The sequence below is a fragment of the Tachyglossus aculeatus genome, chromosome 16 (assembly GCF_015852505.1).
Source record: "Tachyglossus aculeatus isolate mTacAcu1 chromosome 16, mTacAcu1.pri, whole genome shotgun sequence".
Lineage (NCBI taxonomy): Eukaryota > Metazoa > Chordata > Mammalia > Monotremata > Tachyglossidae > Tachyglossus > Tachyglossus aculeatus.
In genome coordinates this window covers 44,368,948-44,386,404 of record NC_052081.1, presented here as the reverse complement: position 1 = coordinate 44,386,404, position 17,457 = coordinate 44,368,948, and the positions used below count along the sequence as shown (strand labels likewise).

Here is a 17,457-nt window from a genome sequence, read left to right as displayed (position 1 = left end):
CTTGCTCCCTCAAGGGCCTCGGCGAGGCGGGCCGCCCTGCGTGTCCGGAACGGATTAGGCTCCCGTGAACTTCGTTTTCTCCTCGAGAAAAGTCAGCCAAGCTGCATCCTTCAGCAGCCTGTCGGCTAAACAGCCCCCACCCCCCTCCACTCTGCATCCTAGACTCCCCCTCATCCCCTCCCGGGGATCCAGGGGTCCACCGGACACCCCTGGGCTTCGGGCCCCTGCTCCCTGAGGCCTCCGACCTCCAGCCGAGAGGAAGAGAGCGGACCATGTCCTGGACCGCTCCGGATTCCACCAGGGCCGCCGGAGAGGGAAGTGGGGGAAGCGCCGTACTCCTTTTCTGTTCCGTTTCTGTTCCTTGGGTCAATTAACCTTTTGGTTGTTTGTGCAATATTATTATATATTTTAAATTATAAGGCATCTCCCCAGAGCATTTTGTAGCTGGGAAAAAGAAAAAAAAAGAGAGAGATTCTAACAGCTGTTAGTTTTGTAATTAAAACGGGGGGGGGAAAAAAACCTTTCTGCTGAACCTTTTACAGTCTTGCGATTAACAGCTATTAAAGAGATTGGGAAAGAAGCAGCGAGCGGTGTGGGTTCTTTCCTGTTTGGGCAAGGGGTGGCAGAGGCCCCGGTCCACATTGGGGGAGCAGACTGGTTCCCAGTTGCCCCCCAACGCGCGCACACACCGAAGGCTTGCCGTTCTCCGTTGCTTCAACCCCAACACCCGAGATGAGTAATGCAAAGGGCAGGCCCCGCACTGAGACAAGATATCCAAGGCCTTCTCTGCATTCCCTACACTTCTGTTTTTATTTCAAAAGGAAATCGCCTCAAAAAAAAAAGGCTCCGAGTCTCCCAAGGACTTTCCGGCCCCCGCCTCCGACCCAACCCTGGCACCGAGCGCGACGGCACGGGAGTGATTTGTTCTCGATAATGCAGCTGCCGTACGGAAATCGCTAGGCCGCGGGGAAGGCCCGAAAAACGGAGACGAGGGGCGTTCTAAAGATTAAAAAATTAAGGTGGGTGGGCGGATGGGGAGGCCGAACTGGCGTAAAGCGTAAAATAGGACTAGGGAGAGAAGCGGGTTTGATTTTTTTCCTCCCCAGCTTTATTGGGGAGTTCTTGCCGTTGCTTTCATCAAGTGGTTGCCAGCCAGGGATGCCAACTAACTTCTTCGATGGAGGGCCGCAGGCTCATGTCCGGCTCCAGGAGTCTCTCGAGCAGGTCCTGGCACTCGGCCGAGATGCCCAGGTGGGCGGGGAAGGAGACCCCCTTCTGCTGCTGGCCGAGCATCTTGGGGATGTCGGCGTCGTCGAAGGGCAGGCTGGCGCAGAGCATGACGTAGAGCATCACGCCCAGGCTCCAGATGTCTCCCTTGGTGCTGTCGTGGGGTACCCCCCGCAGCACCTCCGGGGCGGCGTAGGCCGTGCTGCCGCAGAAGGTCTGGCTCAGCTCCTGGCGAGATTTTGGAAGAACCTTCGAGAAACCAAAGTCGGTCAGCTTCAGGTTGAGCCCCTGCAGCAGGGCGTTCTCGCACTTGAGGTCGCGGTGGGCCACCCCGCAGCCGTGGCAGTAGCGGATGGCCGCTACCAGCTGGTGGAAGAGGGCCCGGGCCTCGGGCTCCGGCAGGGGTCCGCCGCGCGCCACCCGCTCGAAGACGTCCCCGCCCTCGGCCAGCTCCATCACCAGGTAGATCTTCCCGTCCGAGGACTCCAGCATCTCGTACAGCCGGATGATGTTCTCGTGCTCCAGGCTGCGCACTATCTGGAGCTCCCGGGGCAGGAATCTCTGCATAAACTCTGCGGAGACACGGGAGGGCTCAGCGGAGCGGAGCGGAAACGGCCCGGGCCTGGTACCCGGAGGACCCGGGTTCTAATCCCGTCTCTGCTCAGGCCAGCCGCCTTCACTTCCCCGGCGCCTTCGTTTCTTCATCTGTTAAGTGGGGATTCGGTCCTACTCCTTCCTACCTAGCCTGGGAGCCCGGTGTGGGACAGGGACCACTTTGCAAGCGATTAATTCAAGCAATCGATCAAGGAGAAGCAGCCTGGCTCAGTGGAGAGAGGTCAGAGGTCGTGGGTTCAAATTCCCAGCTCCGCCAGTTGTCGGCCGTGTGACTTTGGGCAAGGCACTTCACTTCCCTGTGCCTCAGTTCCCTCATCTGTGGGATTAAGACTGTGAGCCCCCCGTGGGACAACCTGATCACCTTGTAACATCCCCAGCGCTTAGAACAGTGCTTTGCACATAGTAAGCGCTTAATAAATACCATCATTATTATTGAATGCATGAATGTAGAAGAGTGCTTGGCACATACTAAGTGTTTAAATACCCTAAAATAAAATCAAGAACAGAGCCAATGCTAGATAGCACCCATTTGTGCTGAGGGGAACTCATTCGTTCACCGAGAAACCAGGCTTTACTCTCTCCCTTCTAATCAGTCGTATTTACTGAGTACTCACTGTGTGTAGAGCACTGGACTAAGCGCTCCTGCTGCCTTTCCCTCCTCTCCGGTGGTGATAGTTGTAGTAATTGTATTATTGTTAAGCCTTTTAGACTGTGAGCCCACTGTTGGGTAGGGACTGCCTCTATATGTTGCCAACTTGTACTTCCCAAGCGCTTAGTACAGTGCTCTGCACACAGTAAGTGCTCAATAAATACGATTGATGATTTACTCCGAGCTGAGCACGGTGCTAAGCATTTGGGTAGATGCAAGATAATCAGGTTGGACACGGTCCCTGTCCTACGTGGGGCTCTCGGTTTAAGTAAGAGGGAGAACAGGTATTTTATTCCCACTTTGCAGATGAAGAAACTGAAGCCCAGAGAAGTGACTTTCCTAAAGTCACTTAGCGGTTAAGTGGCAGAGCTGAAATGTGAACTTCGGTCTACTGACTCCCTTTCCACAAGCAGGGTGGCTCAGTGGAAAGAGCACGGGCTCACGAGGCAGAGGACGTGGGTTCTAATCCCGACTGTCACTCGTCTGCTGTGTGACCTTGGGTAAGCCACTTAACTCCTCTGGGCCTCATCTGGAAAATGGGGATGAAGACTGTGAGCCCCGCGTGGGACAACCTGATTACCTTGGATCTATCCCAGCGCTTAGAACAGTGCTTGGCCCTTTAAGCGCTTAACAAATACCATTATTAGTAGTATTATTATTCCCTAATAAGAGTAGCAGCAGAAGTAGATTACCTTGTATCTATCCCAGCGCTTAGAACAGTGCTTGGCCCTTTAAGCGCTTAACAAATACCATTATTAGTAGTATTATTATTACCTAATAAGAGTAGCAGCAGAAGTAGATTACCTTGTATCTATCCCCAGCGCTAGAACAGTGCTTGGCCCTTTAAGCGCTTAACAAATACCGTTATTAGTAGTATTATTATTCCCTAATAAGAGTAGCAGCAGAAGTAGATTACCTTGTATCTATCCCAGCGCTTAGAACAGTGCTTGGCCCTTTAAGCGCTTAACAAATACCATTATTAGTAGTATTATTATTACCTAATAAGAGTAGCAGCAGAAGTAGATTACCTTGTATCTATCCCAGTGCTTAGAACAGTGCTTGGCCCTTTAAGCACTTAACAAATACCATTATTAGTAGTATTATTATTACCTAATAAGAGTAGCAGCAGAAGTAGATTACCTTGTATCTATCCCAGCGCTTAGAACAGTGCTTGGCCCTTTAAGCGCTTAACAAATACCATTATTAGTAGTATTATTATTACCTAATAAGAGTAGCAGCAGAAGTAGATTACCTTGTATGTATCCCAGTGCTTAGAACAGTGCTTGGCCCTTTAAGCGCTTAACAAATACCATTATTAGTAGTATTATTATTACCTAATAAGGGTAGCAGCAGAAATAGTAGTAGCATTTACTGAGCATCCACTTGGTGTAGTGCACTGTGCTACACACATGAAAGTAGAGAAGAACAAAGTGACACGTTTCCTACCCACATGGAACTCGTTGGGGGCAGGCAATAATAATGATGGTATTAAGCGCTTACTATGTGCAAAGCAATGTGTCTATTGTTACGCGGAACTCTCCCAAGCGCTTAGTACTGTGCTGCACACATGAAAGTAGAGAATAACAAAGTGACACGTTTCCCACCCACACGGAACTCGTTGGGGGCAGGCAATAATAATGACGGTATTTGTTAAGCGCTTACTATGTGCAAAGCAATGTATCTGTTGTTATATGGAACTCTCCCAAGCGCTTAGTACAGTGCTTTGCACACAGTAAGCGCTCAATAAATACGATTGAATGAAGTTTATACACTAAGGGGGGAGACAAAAATATTTACAACTTAGAGAAGTCAAAAATAAAGCAGATGTAGATCACCAGCGCTGACCAGGGGGTAAATAGGTGATTAAGGGGGCTGAGATATTAATTGGGAAAGCTTGTTTGAGGAGGGATTGGAATGTGGGAAGAGCTGGGGGGAGGAAGGGAGTTCTAAGATGGGGGGACAGTGTGAGCAAGGAGAGGGAGGCTGGGGAGTTGGAGAATGAAGTGCCGTTAGAGGGTTGGCTTGGAATGAGGGGGGATGTTAATAGGGGAAGAACAGGTAGATCAGCTGGGCCCAAATGGTGGACAGCCTCAAAGCTGATTATGAGGAGCTTTGGTTTAATGTGAAGAGACACAGGGAGCCGAGGGAGGGTTCGGAGGAGAGGGGAGAAAGGAACCGAGCGGTGCTCCGGGAAGATCGGAGCCGTACCGCGGAATCTCAACTGAAGGGAGGAAGAGGCTGGAGGCTAGGAGGATCAGCCAGGAGGCAATAGTGGAGAGACCAGAGCTTGTATCAATCAATCAATCAATCAATCAATCAGTCGTGTATATTGAGTGCTTACAGTGTGCAGAACGATATAATAGAATTGGAAGAGCCGTTACCTGCCCACAGGGAGCAGGCCCTACTGAGAGCTCACCTCCTCCAGGAGGCCTTCCCAGGCTGAGCCCCTTCCTTCCTCTCCCCCCCATCTTACCTCCTTCCCTTCCCCACAGCACCTGTATATATGTTTGTACATATTTATTACTCTATTTATTTTACTTGTACATATCTATTCTATTTATTTTGTTTTGTTAGTATGTTTGGTTTTGTTCTCTGTCTCCCCCTTTTAGACCGTGAGCCCACTGTTGGGTCGGGACTGTCTCTATATGTTGCCAACTTGGACTTCCCAAGCGCTTAGTACAGTGCTCTGCACACAATAAGCGCTCAATAAATACGATTGATGATGATGATTTATTTATTTATTTTACTTGTACCTATCTATTCTCTTTATTTTATTTTGTTGGTATGTTTGGTTTTGTTCTCTGTCTCCCCCTTTTAGACTGTGAGCCCACTGTTGGGTAGGGACCGTCTCTATATGTTGCCAACTTGGACTCCCCAAGCACTTAGTACAGTGCTCCGCACACAGTAAGCGCTCAATAAATACGATTGATTGATTGATTGATTAAGCGCTTACTATGTGCAAAGCCCTGTTCTAAGCGCTGGGGAGGATCCAAGATGATCAGGTTGTCCCACGGGGGGCTCACAGCCTTAATCCCCATTTTACAGATGAGGGAACTGAGGCTCAGAGAAATTCCAAAGTCACACAGCTGACAAGTGGAGGAGCCGGGATTTGAACTCATGACCTCTGACTCCCAAGCCCGGGCTCTTTCCACTGAGCCACGCTGCTTCCAGCAGTGCTCCACACGTAGTCAGCGCTGGATGTTTGTACATATTTGTTACTCTATTTATTTATTTCTTTTGTACATATCTATTCTATTTATTTTTTGTTAGTATGTTTGGTTTTGTTCTCTGTCTCCCCCTTTTAGACTGTGAGCCCACTTTTGGGTAGGGACTGTCTCTATCTGTTGCCAACTTGGACTTCCCAAGCGCTTAGTACGGTGCTCTGCACACAGTAAGCGCTCAATAAATACGATTGATGATGATTTATTTATTTATTTTACTTGTACATATCTATTCTATTTATTTTATTTTGTATGTTTGGTTTTGTTCTCTGTCTCCCCCTTTTAGACTGTGAGCCCGCTGTTGGGTAGGGACCGTCTCTAGATGTTGCCAACTTGGACTTCCCAAGCGCTTAGTACGGTGCTCTGCACACAGTAAGCGCTCAATAAATACGATTGATGATGATGATTTATTTATTTATTTTACTTGTACCTATCTATTCTCTTTATTTTATTTTGTTAGTATGTTTGGTTTTGTTGTCTGTCTCCCCCTCCTAGACTGTGAGCCCGCTGTTGGGTAGGGACTGTCTCTAGATGTTGCCAACTTGGACTTCCCAAGCGCTTAGTACAGTGCTCTGCACACAGTAAGCTCTCAATAAATACGATTGATGATGATGATTTATTTATTTATTTTACTTGTACATATCTATTCTCTTTATTTTATTTTGTTAGTATGTTTGGTTTTGTTCTCTGTCTCCCCCTTTTAGACTGTGAGCCCACTGTTGGGTAGGGACCGTCTCTAGATGTTGCCAACTTGGACTCCCCAAGCGCTTAGTACAGTGCTCTGCACACAGTAAGCGCTCAATAAATATGATTGATGATGATGATTTATTTATTTTACTTGTACCTATCTATTCTCTTTATTTTATTTTGTTAGTATGTTTGGTTTTGTTCTCTGTCTCCCCCTTTTAGACTGTGAGCCCGCTGTTGGGTAGGGACCGTCTCTAGATGTTGCCAACTTGGGCTTCCCAAGCGCTTAGTACGGTGCTCTGCACACAGTATAAATACGATTGATGATGGATGACGATTGATGATAAACACAGCGGCTTCCCCCCCCCTCCCCTCCAGCCACCAGCGAGCGGTTGGGGATCTCACCTTCTGGTCCCGCCAGCTTGTCTATAATTTTGACCGCCACTTTTCGTTGGTGTTTCTTGGAGAACGCCTCTTTGACTTTGGAGTAGGTTCCTTCCCCCAGCGTGGAACCCAAGAGATAGCCGTTGGAGAGGAGAAACTCCTCCATGCCGCCCGCCTCGTTTCCTTCCCGCCGTCCCTGGCTCGGCCTTGTCCACTCCGCGCCTCAGCTCATCTTGCCCGCGCCAGGCGCCCGGCCGCCCTAGGCCCGCGTTGGCACCTGCCCCGGGGAGGCCTTCATCGGCAGCAGCCCCTCGAACTCAGACCAGGCTCTGCCTCCACCCGACCCCCGGTGTGGCCCGGAGCCCCCAGGGAGGATTTTTAACCCGGCGCTCCGATTGTGATGCAACTGGGGGTGTGGGGGGAGCTGCCCCCCAACACTGGCCATCCCCCTCCCCCCGTTAGCCGGCCTCAGTTGGTCAATGGTTCCCCATTGTTGGGTAGGGACCGTCCCTCTCTGTTGCCGAATTGTCCTTCCCAAGCGCTTAGTCCAGTGCTCTGCACGCTGTGAGCCCATTGTTGGGTAGCCACCGTCCCCCTCTGTTGCCGAATTGTCCTTCCCAAGCGCTTAGTCCAGTGCTCTGCACGCTGTGAGCCCATTATTGGGTAGGGACCGTCCCTCTATGTTGCCAACTTGGACTTCCCAAGCGCTTAGTGCAGTGCTCTGCACACCATAAGCGCTCAATAATAATAATAATCATAGTAACGAGGGCATTTGTTAAGCGCTTACTATGTGCAAAGCACTGTTCTAAGCGCTGGGGGCATTTACAAGGTGATCGGGTTGTCCCACGTGCGGCTCACAGTCTTTATCCCCGTTTTACGGACGAGGGAACTGAGGCCCAGGGAAGTGAAGTGACTTGCCCAAAGTCACCCAGCTGACAAGTGGTGGAGCCGGGATTTGAACCCGTGACCTCTGACTCCAAAGCCCGGGCTCTTTCAACTGAGCCACGCTGCTTCCCCTGTATGACTGACTGAATGGATAAGCACCCAATAAATACAATTGAATTGATGGTATTGCTGAATTGTACTTTCCAAGCGCTTAGTCTAGTGCTCTGCACCCAGTAAGCGCTCAATAAATATTATTGAATGAATGGTGTTGCTGAATTGTACTTTCCAAGCGCTTAGTCCAGTGCTCTGCACCCAGTAAGAGCCCAATAAATACGACTGAATGAATGAATGAATGGTATTGCTGAATGTACTTTCCAAGCGCTTAGTCCAGTGCTCTGCACACAGTAAGCGCCCAATAAATACGACTGAATGAATGAATGGTATTTATTGAACACTTACTGGGCACAAAGGACTGGCCTAAGCACTTGGGGGAGGACAATACAACAATAGACACGTTCCAGCGCCCAGTACAGTTCCTGGCACAAAGGAAGCGCTTCACAAATACCATTATTATTATCATTATTATCCCCCCTCCCTGCCCACAACGAGCTTAAAGTCCCAGGGGCAGAATTGGATGTCTATCTAGTTAGCTCTGGCATGGATTTGGAGCGTCTGAACAGTAGCCAGCAGGCCCCTCTTCCCTGCCCCCCCATTACCATCTTCTTCTAGACTGTGAAGCCGGTTGTTGGGCAGGGACCGTCTCCATATGTTGCCGAATTGTATTTCCAAGCGTTTAGTACAGTGCTCTGCACACAGTAAGCGCTCAATAAATACAACTGAATAAATGATTGAGCTGGCCATGCTGCCCCCTACCCCAGGGGTCGTCGGGGAGGGCCGGGGTGCGGCGTTCATTCATGGCACGTAATAATAATAATAATAATAATAATAATAACAATAATAATAATGGCATTTGTTAAGCGCTTACTATGTGCAAAGCACATAATAAGCGCTTAAGAAATTCCATCATTATTATTCATTCATGCATTCATTCCATCGTGTTTACTGTGTGCAGAGCACTGTACTAAGCGCTTGAAAAAGTACAATACAGCAATAAAGAGAGACAATCCCCGCCCACAACGGGCTCACAGTCTAGAGCGGGAGGAGAGACATCAATACAAGTAAACAGGCATAAAAATAATTATAACTATAGTATTTGTTAAGCGCTTATTATGTGCCAAGCACTGTTCTAAGCGCTGGGGTAGATACAAGGTGATCAGGTTGGCCCACGGGAGGCTCAGAGTCTCAGTCCCCATTTGACGGATGAGGTAACTGAGGCCCAGAGAAGTGAAGTGACTTGCCCAAGGTCACACGTCAGACAAGGGGCGGAGGCGGGATTAGAACCCATATCCTCTGACTCCCAAGCCCAAGTTCTTGCCATTAGGGCATGCTGCTCAATATAATAATAATAATAATAATAATAATTTTGGTATGTGTTAAGCGCTTACTATGTGCAAAGCACTGTTCAAAGTGCTGGGGAGGATACAAGGTGATCAGTTTGTCCCACATGGGGCTCACAGTCTTCATCCCCATTTTCCAGATGAGGTCATTGAGGCCCAGAGAAGTGAAGTGACTTGCCCAAAGTCACACAGCTGACAATTGGCAGAGCCGGGATTTGAACCCATAATAATAGTAATAATAATAATGGCATTTATTAAGCACTTACTATGTGCAAAGCACTGTTCTAAGCGCTGGGGAGAATACAAGGTGATCAGGTTGTCTCACGTGGGGCTCACAGTCTTCATCCCCATTTTCCAGATGAGGTCACTGAGGCCCAGAGAAGTCCCTATATGTTGCCAATTTGTACTTCCCAAGCTCTTAGTACAGTGCTCTGCACACAGTAAGCGCTCAATAAATACGATTGATTGATTGATTGATTGATTGATTGAAGTGACTTGCCCAAAGTCACACAGCTGACAAGTGGCGGAGCAGGGATTTGAACCCATGACCTCTGACTCCAAAGCCCGGGCTCTTTCCACTGAGCCACGCTGCTCTATATAATAATAATAAATATAAATATATTAATATCATCAATAGAATAAATTATATATTATAATCATATTATAATATTAAATACAAAATAATAATATTATATTAAATTAAATATATCATAATTATATATTATATAATGTATTATATATGATTATATATTATATTATAAATTAATTAATATAATTAATATTGTTATATAATAATAAATATAAATATACATAGAACTATACATGGGTAGGGACCGAGCTACGCTGCTCTATATAATAATAATAATAATAATAATAAAAATAATAATAATAATAATAGCATTTGTTAAGCGCTTACTATGTGCAAAGCACTGTTCTAAATAAATAGAACTGTACATGGGTAGGGACCGTCTCTATATGTTGCCAGCGTGTACTTCCCAAGCGCTTAGTCCAGTGCTCTGCACACAGTAAGCGCTCAATAAATACGATTGAGTGAATGAATATATACATAAGGGCTGTGGGGCGGTGAGAGAGGGGAAGAAAGCAAAGGGAGTGAGTCGGGGGATGTGGAAGGGAAGGGGAGCGGAGGAAAAGGGGGATTAATCTGGGAAGGCCTCTTGGAGGAGGTGAGCCTTCACAGGGCTTTGAAGCTTGGCCCCGGGGCGGGGGAGGGAACCCAAATGCCGGGTTCATTCATTCTTTCAATCATATTTATTGAGCGCTTACTGTGTGCAGAGCACTGGACTAAGCGCTTGGAAAGTACAATTCAGCAATAGGGACAATCCCTGCCCACAGTCGAGAAGGGGAGAGACAGACAGCAAAACAAGTAAACAGACAGCAATATAAATAAATAGAATTTTATATATAATTCTATAATATATAATATAGTATATATAATATAGTATAATATATAACACATATATATTCATTCCTTCCTTCCTTCAGTCGTATTTACTGAACGCTTACTGTGTGCAGAGCACTGGACTAAGCGCTTGGGAAGTACAAGTTGGCAACATCTAGAGACGGTCCCTATTCAACAGCGGGCTCACAGTCTAGAAGGAGGGGGGGCAGACAACAAAACAAAACATATTAACAAAATAAAATGTATATATATATACACACATACATGTGACTGTGAGCACTTATATATATGCACATACATGTATGCATGCATTTATATCTGCATATATATGCATGTATTTATATATGCATATATATGTATGTATATGTGCATATATATGCACGTACGCATTTATATGTGCATATATATGCATTTATACACATGCATATATATGTATTTATATATGCACATATATGTATTTACATACATGCATATTTATGCATGTATACGCATATATGTGTATGTATGTTACATGCATATGTGTGCATGCATGTATTTACATATATGCATATATGTGTGTGTATTTATGTGTGTGTATGTGTATGTATGTATTTATATGTATATGCATATATGTGTGTGTTTTTATATATGCATATAAATGTGTGTATGTATTTATATATATGCATATATACGTGTATGTGTTTATATATGCATATATATGTATGTATTTATATATATTCATATATATGTATGTATTTATATATGAATACATACGTATGTATGTATATGCATATGTATGTGTGTGTATGTATGTATGTATGAGTGCTTGAGGTGGGGAGATGGGGAAGGAGCCAAGGGAGTGAGTCAAGGTGATGCGGCAGAAGGGGGAAGCTGAGGAAAAGGGGGCTCAATCTGGGAAGGCCTCTCGGAGGAGGTGAGCCTTCAGAAGGGCTTTGAAGGGGGGGAAGTGTGGTTGTTTGGCAGATTTGAGGAGGGACGGCATTGTGGGGCAGGGCAGGACGGCCGGCGGGACAGGCGAGGTGGGCGGCGGGACAGGCGAGGCGGAGGCCCAGTGAGCAGGTTAGCGGCACCAGAGGAGCCGAGTGTGCCGCCTGGGATGGAGAAGGAGAGAAGGGCGCTGAGGTGGGAGGAGGCAAGGTGACGCACTGCTTGGAAGCCAACCCAAGCGAGGGGGTTTTGTTTGATGACCTGTGTCATCATCATCATCATCAATCATATTTATTGAGCGCTTACTATGTGCAGAGCACTGTACTAAGCGCTTGGGAAGTACAAATTGGCAACATATAGAGACAATCCCTACCCAACAGTGGGCTCACAGTCTAAAAGGGGGAGACAGAGAACAAAACCAAACATACTAACCAAATAAAATAAATAGAATAGATATGTACAAATAAATTAAAACAATAAATAAATAAATAGAGTAAAAAAATATGTACAACCATATATACATATATACAGGTGCTGTGGGGAAGGGAAGGAGGTAAGATGGGGGGATGGAGAGGGGGACGAGGGGGAGAGGAAGGAAGGGGCTCAGTCTGGGAAGGCCTCCTGGAGGAGGTGAGCTCTCAGCAGGGCCTGAGTGACATGCCCAGAGCCTTTCTGTACCAAGGTAACCCGGGCAGCGGAGGGAACTACGGACTCCAGTGGGTAGAGGCAGGAGGTTCGGAGGTGAGAAAGGAGGATGCTTCAGGGGGTGGGGAGAGGGCTCGGGGGTCTTCCCGTGGGAAAGAATGGAGGCTGGGGGGTCCCGAGGCCTCTGTGAGGTCATCGCGGCGGAACGCCGGCTCACAGTGCCCCCGCCGCCGCCCCCCAGTCACCCCCCAAGCCGACGCTCGGCCAGTTGCTTGCTCCCGCCTGGAACCAGCGTGGACCTCCAGCAGGTGGGCGCCCGGGCCTTCGGGGTCAAGGGTCAGGGGGCAGGGGGCAGGCCGACCGGGAGGGATCTGATGGACCGGGAGCCCCAGGAGGCGTCCCCATGGTCTGATTCCCTGCCCCTCTGCCCCTTTCCCCCCAGAGCTGCCCGGGGTCCGGTCATGAGCGCCCAGGAGCCCCCTCAAGGTCGTCGATTCCCCATTGAAGCCGGAGACTCCCCCAGCCTGGCCACGACCCCCGAGACCCAGGACACCCCAGATCCCGTGGTCACGGAGAACGCCCCGCTCAGGTCAGAGGCCAGCCGGGCCCTCCCATCAGCCCCCAGCCTCCAGGACACCCCCAGGCTGCCCATCTGCCCCCCCGCCATCAGCGATGGAATGAATATTCAATCAATCAATCGTATTCATTGAGCGCTTACTGTGTGCAGAGCACTGTACTAAGCGCTTGGGAAGTACAAGGTGGCAACATATAGAGACAATCCCTACCCAACGGTGGGTTCACAGTCTAAAAGACTGTGAGATTCCTTCATTCAGTCGTATTTATTGAGCGCTTACTGTGTGCAGAAGCACTTTATTGAGCGCTTGGGAGGGCCCAATCCAACGATATCCATTCAATCGTATTTACTGAGCGCTTACTGTGTGCAGAGCACTGGACCGAGCGCTTGGGAGGGCCCAATCTGACAATATTCATTGTCGTATTTATTGAGCGCTTACTGTGTGCAGAGCACTGGACCGAGCGCTTGGGAGGGCCCAATCCAACAATATCCATTCAATCGTATTTACCGAGCGCTTACTGTGTGCAGAGCACCAGACTGAGCGCTTGGGAGGGCCCAATCCAACAATATCCATTCAATCGTATTTACCGAGCGCTTACTGTGTGCAGAGCACCGGACCGAGCGCTTGGGAGGGCCCAATCCAACAATATCCATTCAATCGTATTTACCGAGCGCTTACTGTGTGCAGAGCACCGGACTGAGCGCTTGGGAGGGCCCAATCTGACAATATCCATTCAATCGTATTTACCGAGCGCTTACTGTGTGCAGAGCACTGGACCGAGTGCTTGGGAGGGCCCAATCCAACAATATCCATTCAATCATATTTACTGAGCGCTTACTGCGTGCAGAGCACCGGACCGAGCGCTTGGGAGGGCCCAATCCAACAATATCCATTCAGTCGTATTTACCGAGCGCTTACTGTGTGCAGAGCACCGGACCGAGCGCTTGGGAGGGCCCAATCCGACAATATCCATTCAATCGTATTTACCGAGCGCTTACTGTGTGCAGAGCACCGGACCGAGCGCTTGGGAGGGCCCAATCCGACAATATCCATTCAATCGTATTTACCGAGCGCCTACTGTGTGCAGAGCACCGGACCGAGCGCTTGGGAGGGCCCAATCCAACAATATCCATTCAATCGTATTTACCGAGCGCTTACTGTGTGCAGAGCACCGGACCGAGGGCTTGGGAGGGCCCAATCCGACAATATCCATTCAATCGTATTTACCGAGCGCTTACTGCGTGCAGAGCACTGAACCGAGTGCTTGGGAGGGCCCAATCCAACAATATCCATTCAATCGTATTTACCGAGCGCTTACCGTGTGCAGAGCACCGGACCGAGCGCTCGGGAGGGCCCAATCCAACAATATCCATTCAATCGTATTTACCGAGCGCTTACTGTGTGCAGAGCACCGAACCGAGTGCTTGGGAGGGCCCAATCCAACAATATCCATTCAATTGTATTTATTGAGCGCTTGGGAGGGCCCAATCCAACAATATCCATTCAATCGTATTTACCGAGTGCTTACTGTGTGCAGAGCACTGGACCGAGCGCTTGGGAGGGCCCAATCCAACAATATCCATTCAATCGTATTTACTGAGCACTTACTGTGTGCAGAGCACCGAACCGAGCGCTTGGGAGGGCCCAATCCAACAATATCCATTCAATCGTATTTATTGAGCGCTTGGGAGGGCCCAATCCAACAATATCCATTCAGTCGTATCTATCGAGCGCTTACCGTGCGCAGAGCACTGTACTAAGCGACGGCCCCATTCCCTGCCCGTGACGAACTTCCAGTCCAAGCCCGGCCCGGGATAGGAGAGGACGGACTCGGCCTTGGTCCACCGTGCCACCTTCGGTGCCACCTTCGCCCACCCGCGCCGGAAGGGCCGGTCCCCGGTCCTCGTCCCCCGCCGTCCTCCCTGGGGTCTTCTTGCCCCCCTGCCCTGCCCCACGTTGCCCCCCTGCCCCGCCCCACGTTGCCCCCCTCCCCGCCCGCAGGCCGCTGCGACGCTGCCCGGGCTGCCACTGCCTGACGCTGCTGCACGTGCCCATCGACGTGTACCTGGCAATGGGCGGGAGCCCCCGGGCCCGTGCCACCTGAGTGTCCCCGCACAGAAGCACCGCCGAGTCGGGAGGAAGGACGGGTCGGCGCCGAGGCCCCGCAGCCTGCCGAGCACCAGACAATGCTGCACATTTTAAAATAAAAGAATGATGCACATTTTAATAGAAGTACCGTTTGGGTGGTTTTCTTTTCACGCCGGGCCCGGGGCGCTGCCCCCCGGCCCTCCTCCCCGCTCTATCAGTCGGTCGGTGGTGTTGACTGACAATAAAAATCATAATAATGGCATTTGTTGGTAGACGCTGGCTATGTGCCAACTTCTAGACTGTTGGGTAGGGACCGTCTCCATAATGTTGCCAACTTGGACTTCCCAAGCGCTTAGTACAGTGCTCTGCAATCAATCAATCAATCGTATTTATTGAGCGCTTACTATGTACAGAGCACTGTACTAAGCGCTTGGGAAGTACAAATTGGCAACACATAGAGACAGTCCCTACCCAACAGTGGGCTCACAGTCTAAAAGGGGGAGACAGAGAACAGAACCCACGGTAAGCGCTCAATAAATATGATTGATTGATTGGAGAAGCGCTTAGTACAGTGCTCTGCACACGGTAAGCGCTCAATAAATACGATTGATTGACTGATTGATTGATTGGAGAAGCGCTTAGTACAGTGCTCTGCACACAGTAAGCGCTCAATAAATACGATTGATTGACTCATTGATTAGAGAAGCGCTTAGTACAGTGCCCTGCACATGGTAAGCACTCAATAAATACGATTGATTGATTGATTAGAGAAGCGCTTAGTACAGTGCTCTGCACACAGTAAGCGCTCAATAAATACGATTGATTCATTGATTGATTAGAGAAGCACTTGGTACAGTGCTCTGCACACAGTAAGCGCTCAATAAATACAATTGATTGATTAATTGATTGAAGTGCTTAGTACAGTGCTCTGCACACAGTAAGTGCTCAATAAATATGATTGATTGATTGGAGAAGCGCTTAGTACAGTGCTCTGCACACAGTAAGCGCTCAATAAATACGATTGATTGATTGATTGATTGATTGATTGGAGAAGCGCTTAGTACAGTGCTCTGCACACAGTAAGCGCTCAATAAATACGATTGAATAATGAACTTCCTTACTAAGGGCTGGGGTGCATACAAGCAGATCGGGTCGGATGATAATAATAATAGTAATAGCATTTATTAAGTGCTTGCTGGGTGCAAAGCACTGTTCTAAGCTCTGGGGAGGTTACAAGGTGATCAGGTTGTCCCACGGGGGCTCACAGTCTTCATCCCCATTTTACAGATGAGGGAACTGAGGCACAGAGATGCGGTCCCTGCCCCAGGTGGTGCTCCCCGTCTCAATCCCCGTTCTACAGATGAGGTCACCGGCACAGAGAAGTGAAGCGACTTGCCCATGGTCACACAGCAGACACATGGCAGAGCCAGTATTATCAATCAATCAATCGTATTTATTGAGCGCTTACTGTGTTCAGAGCACTGTACTAAGCGCTTGGGAAGGACAAGGTGGCAACATATAGAGACAGTCCCTACCCAACAGTGGGCTCAGTCTAGAAGGGGGAGACAGAGAACAAAAGCAAACATACTAACAAAATAAAATAGAATAGATAGGTACAAGTAAAATAAATAAATAAATAGAGTAATAAATCTGTACAAACATATATCCATATATACAGGTGCTGTGGGGAAAGGAGGTAAGATGGGGGGGATGGAGAGGGGGACGAGGGGGAGAGGAAGGAAGGGGCTCAGTGTGGGAAGGCCTCCTGGAGGAGGTGAGCTCTCAGCAGGGCCTTGAAGGGAGGAAGAGAGCTAGCTTGGTGTTAGAACTCATGACCTTCTGACTCATTCATTCATTCATTCATTCATTCATTCATTCAGTCGTATTTATTCATCATCAATCGTATTTATTGAGCGCTTACTATGTGCAGAGCACTGTACTAAGCGCTTGGGAAGTACAAATTGGCAACATATAGAGACAGTCCCTACCCAACAGTGGGCTCACAGTCTAAAAGGGGGAGACAGAGAACAAAACCAAACATACTAACAAAATAAAATAAATAGAATAGATATGTACAAGTAAAATAAATAAATAGAGTAATAAATATGTACAAACATATATACATCTATACAGGTGCTGTGGGGAAGGGAAGGAGGTAAGACGGGGGGGGGATGGAGAGGGGGACGAGGGGGAGAGGAAGGAAGGGGCTCAGTGTGGGAAGGCCTCCTGGAGGAGGTGAGCTCGCAGCAGGGCCTTGAAGGGAGGAAGAGAGCTAGCTTGGCGGATGGGCATTTATTGAGCTCTTACTGTGTGCAGAGCACTGTACTAAGCGCTTGGGAAGTACAAGTTGGCAGCATATAGAGACGGTCCCTACTCAACAGTGGACTCCTAGGCCTGTGCTCCTCTGAGCACTTACTATATTAGTCAATATTATTGAGTACTTACTGTGTACAGAGCACTTTAGTAAGCGCTTGGGAGATTATCATCATCATCAATCGTATTTATTGAGCGCTTACTATGTGCAGAGCACTGTACTAAGCGCTTGGGAAGTACAAATTGGCAACATATATATATATATATATATAGGAGAAGCAGCGTGGCTCAGTGGAAAAGAGCCCGGGCTTTGGAGTCAGAGGTCATGGGTTCAAAGCCCGGCTCCGCCACTTGTCAGCTGTGT

General features: G+C 48.4%; 2 protein-coding genes across 2 annotated transcripts; one reads left to right on the top strand and one right to left on the bottom strand.

Moving 5' to 3' along the window:
- Positions 1 to 1,085: 1,085 nt before the first annotated feature.
- TSSK3 (testis specific serine kinase 3) lies at positions 1,086 to 7,114 on the bottom strand. Its single transcript, XM_038758061.1, has 2 exons — positions 6,805 to 7,114; positions 1,086 to 1,799 (listed from the first exon to the last, which is right to left on the bottom strand). The coding sequence occupies exons 1-2, from the start codon at positions 6,947 to 6,949 to the stop codon at positions 1,138 to 1,140; spliced, it is 807 nt and encodes a 268-aa protein (XP_038613989.1). The 5' UTR covers positions 6,950 to 7,114; the 3' UTR covers positions 1,086 to 1,137.
- Positions 7,115 to 12,529: 5,415 nt separating this feature from the next.
- On the top strand, positions 12,530 to 14,904 carry FAM229A (family with sequence similarity 229 member A). The gene is made up of 2 exons (XM_038758673.1): positions 12,530 to 12,706; positions 14,694 to 14,904. Exons 1-2 carry the CDS (start codon positions 12,579 to 12,581, stop codon positions 14,794 to 14,796), a joined length of 231 nt encoding a protein of 76 aa, XP_038614601.1. The 5' UTR covers positions 12,530 to 12,578; the 3' UTR covers positions 14,797 to 14,904.
- Positions 14,905 to 17,457: the final 2,553 nt, after the last annotated feature.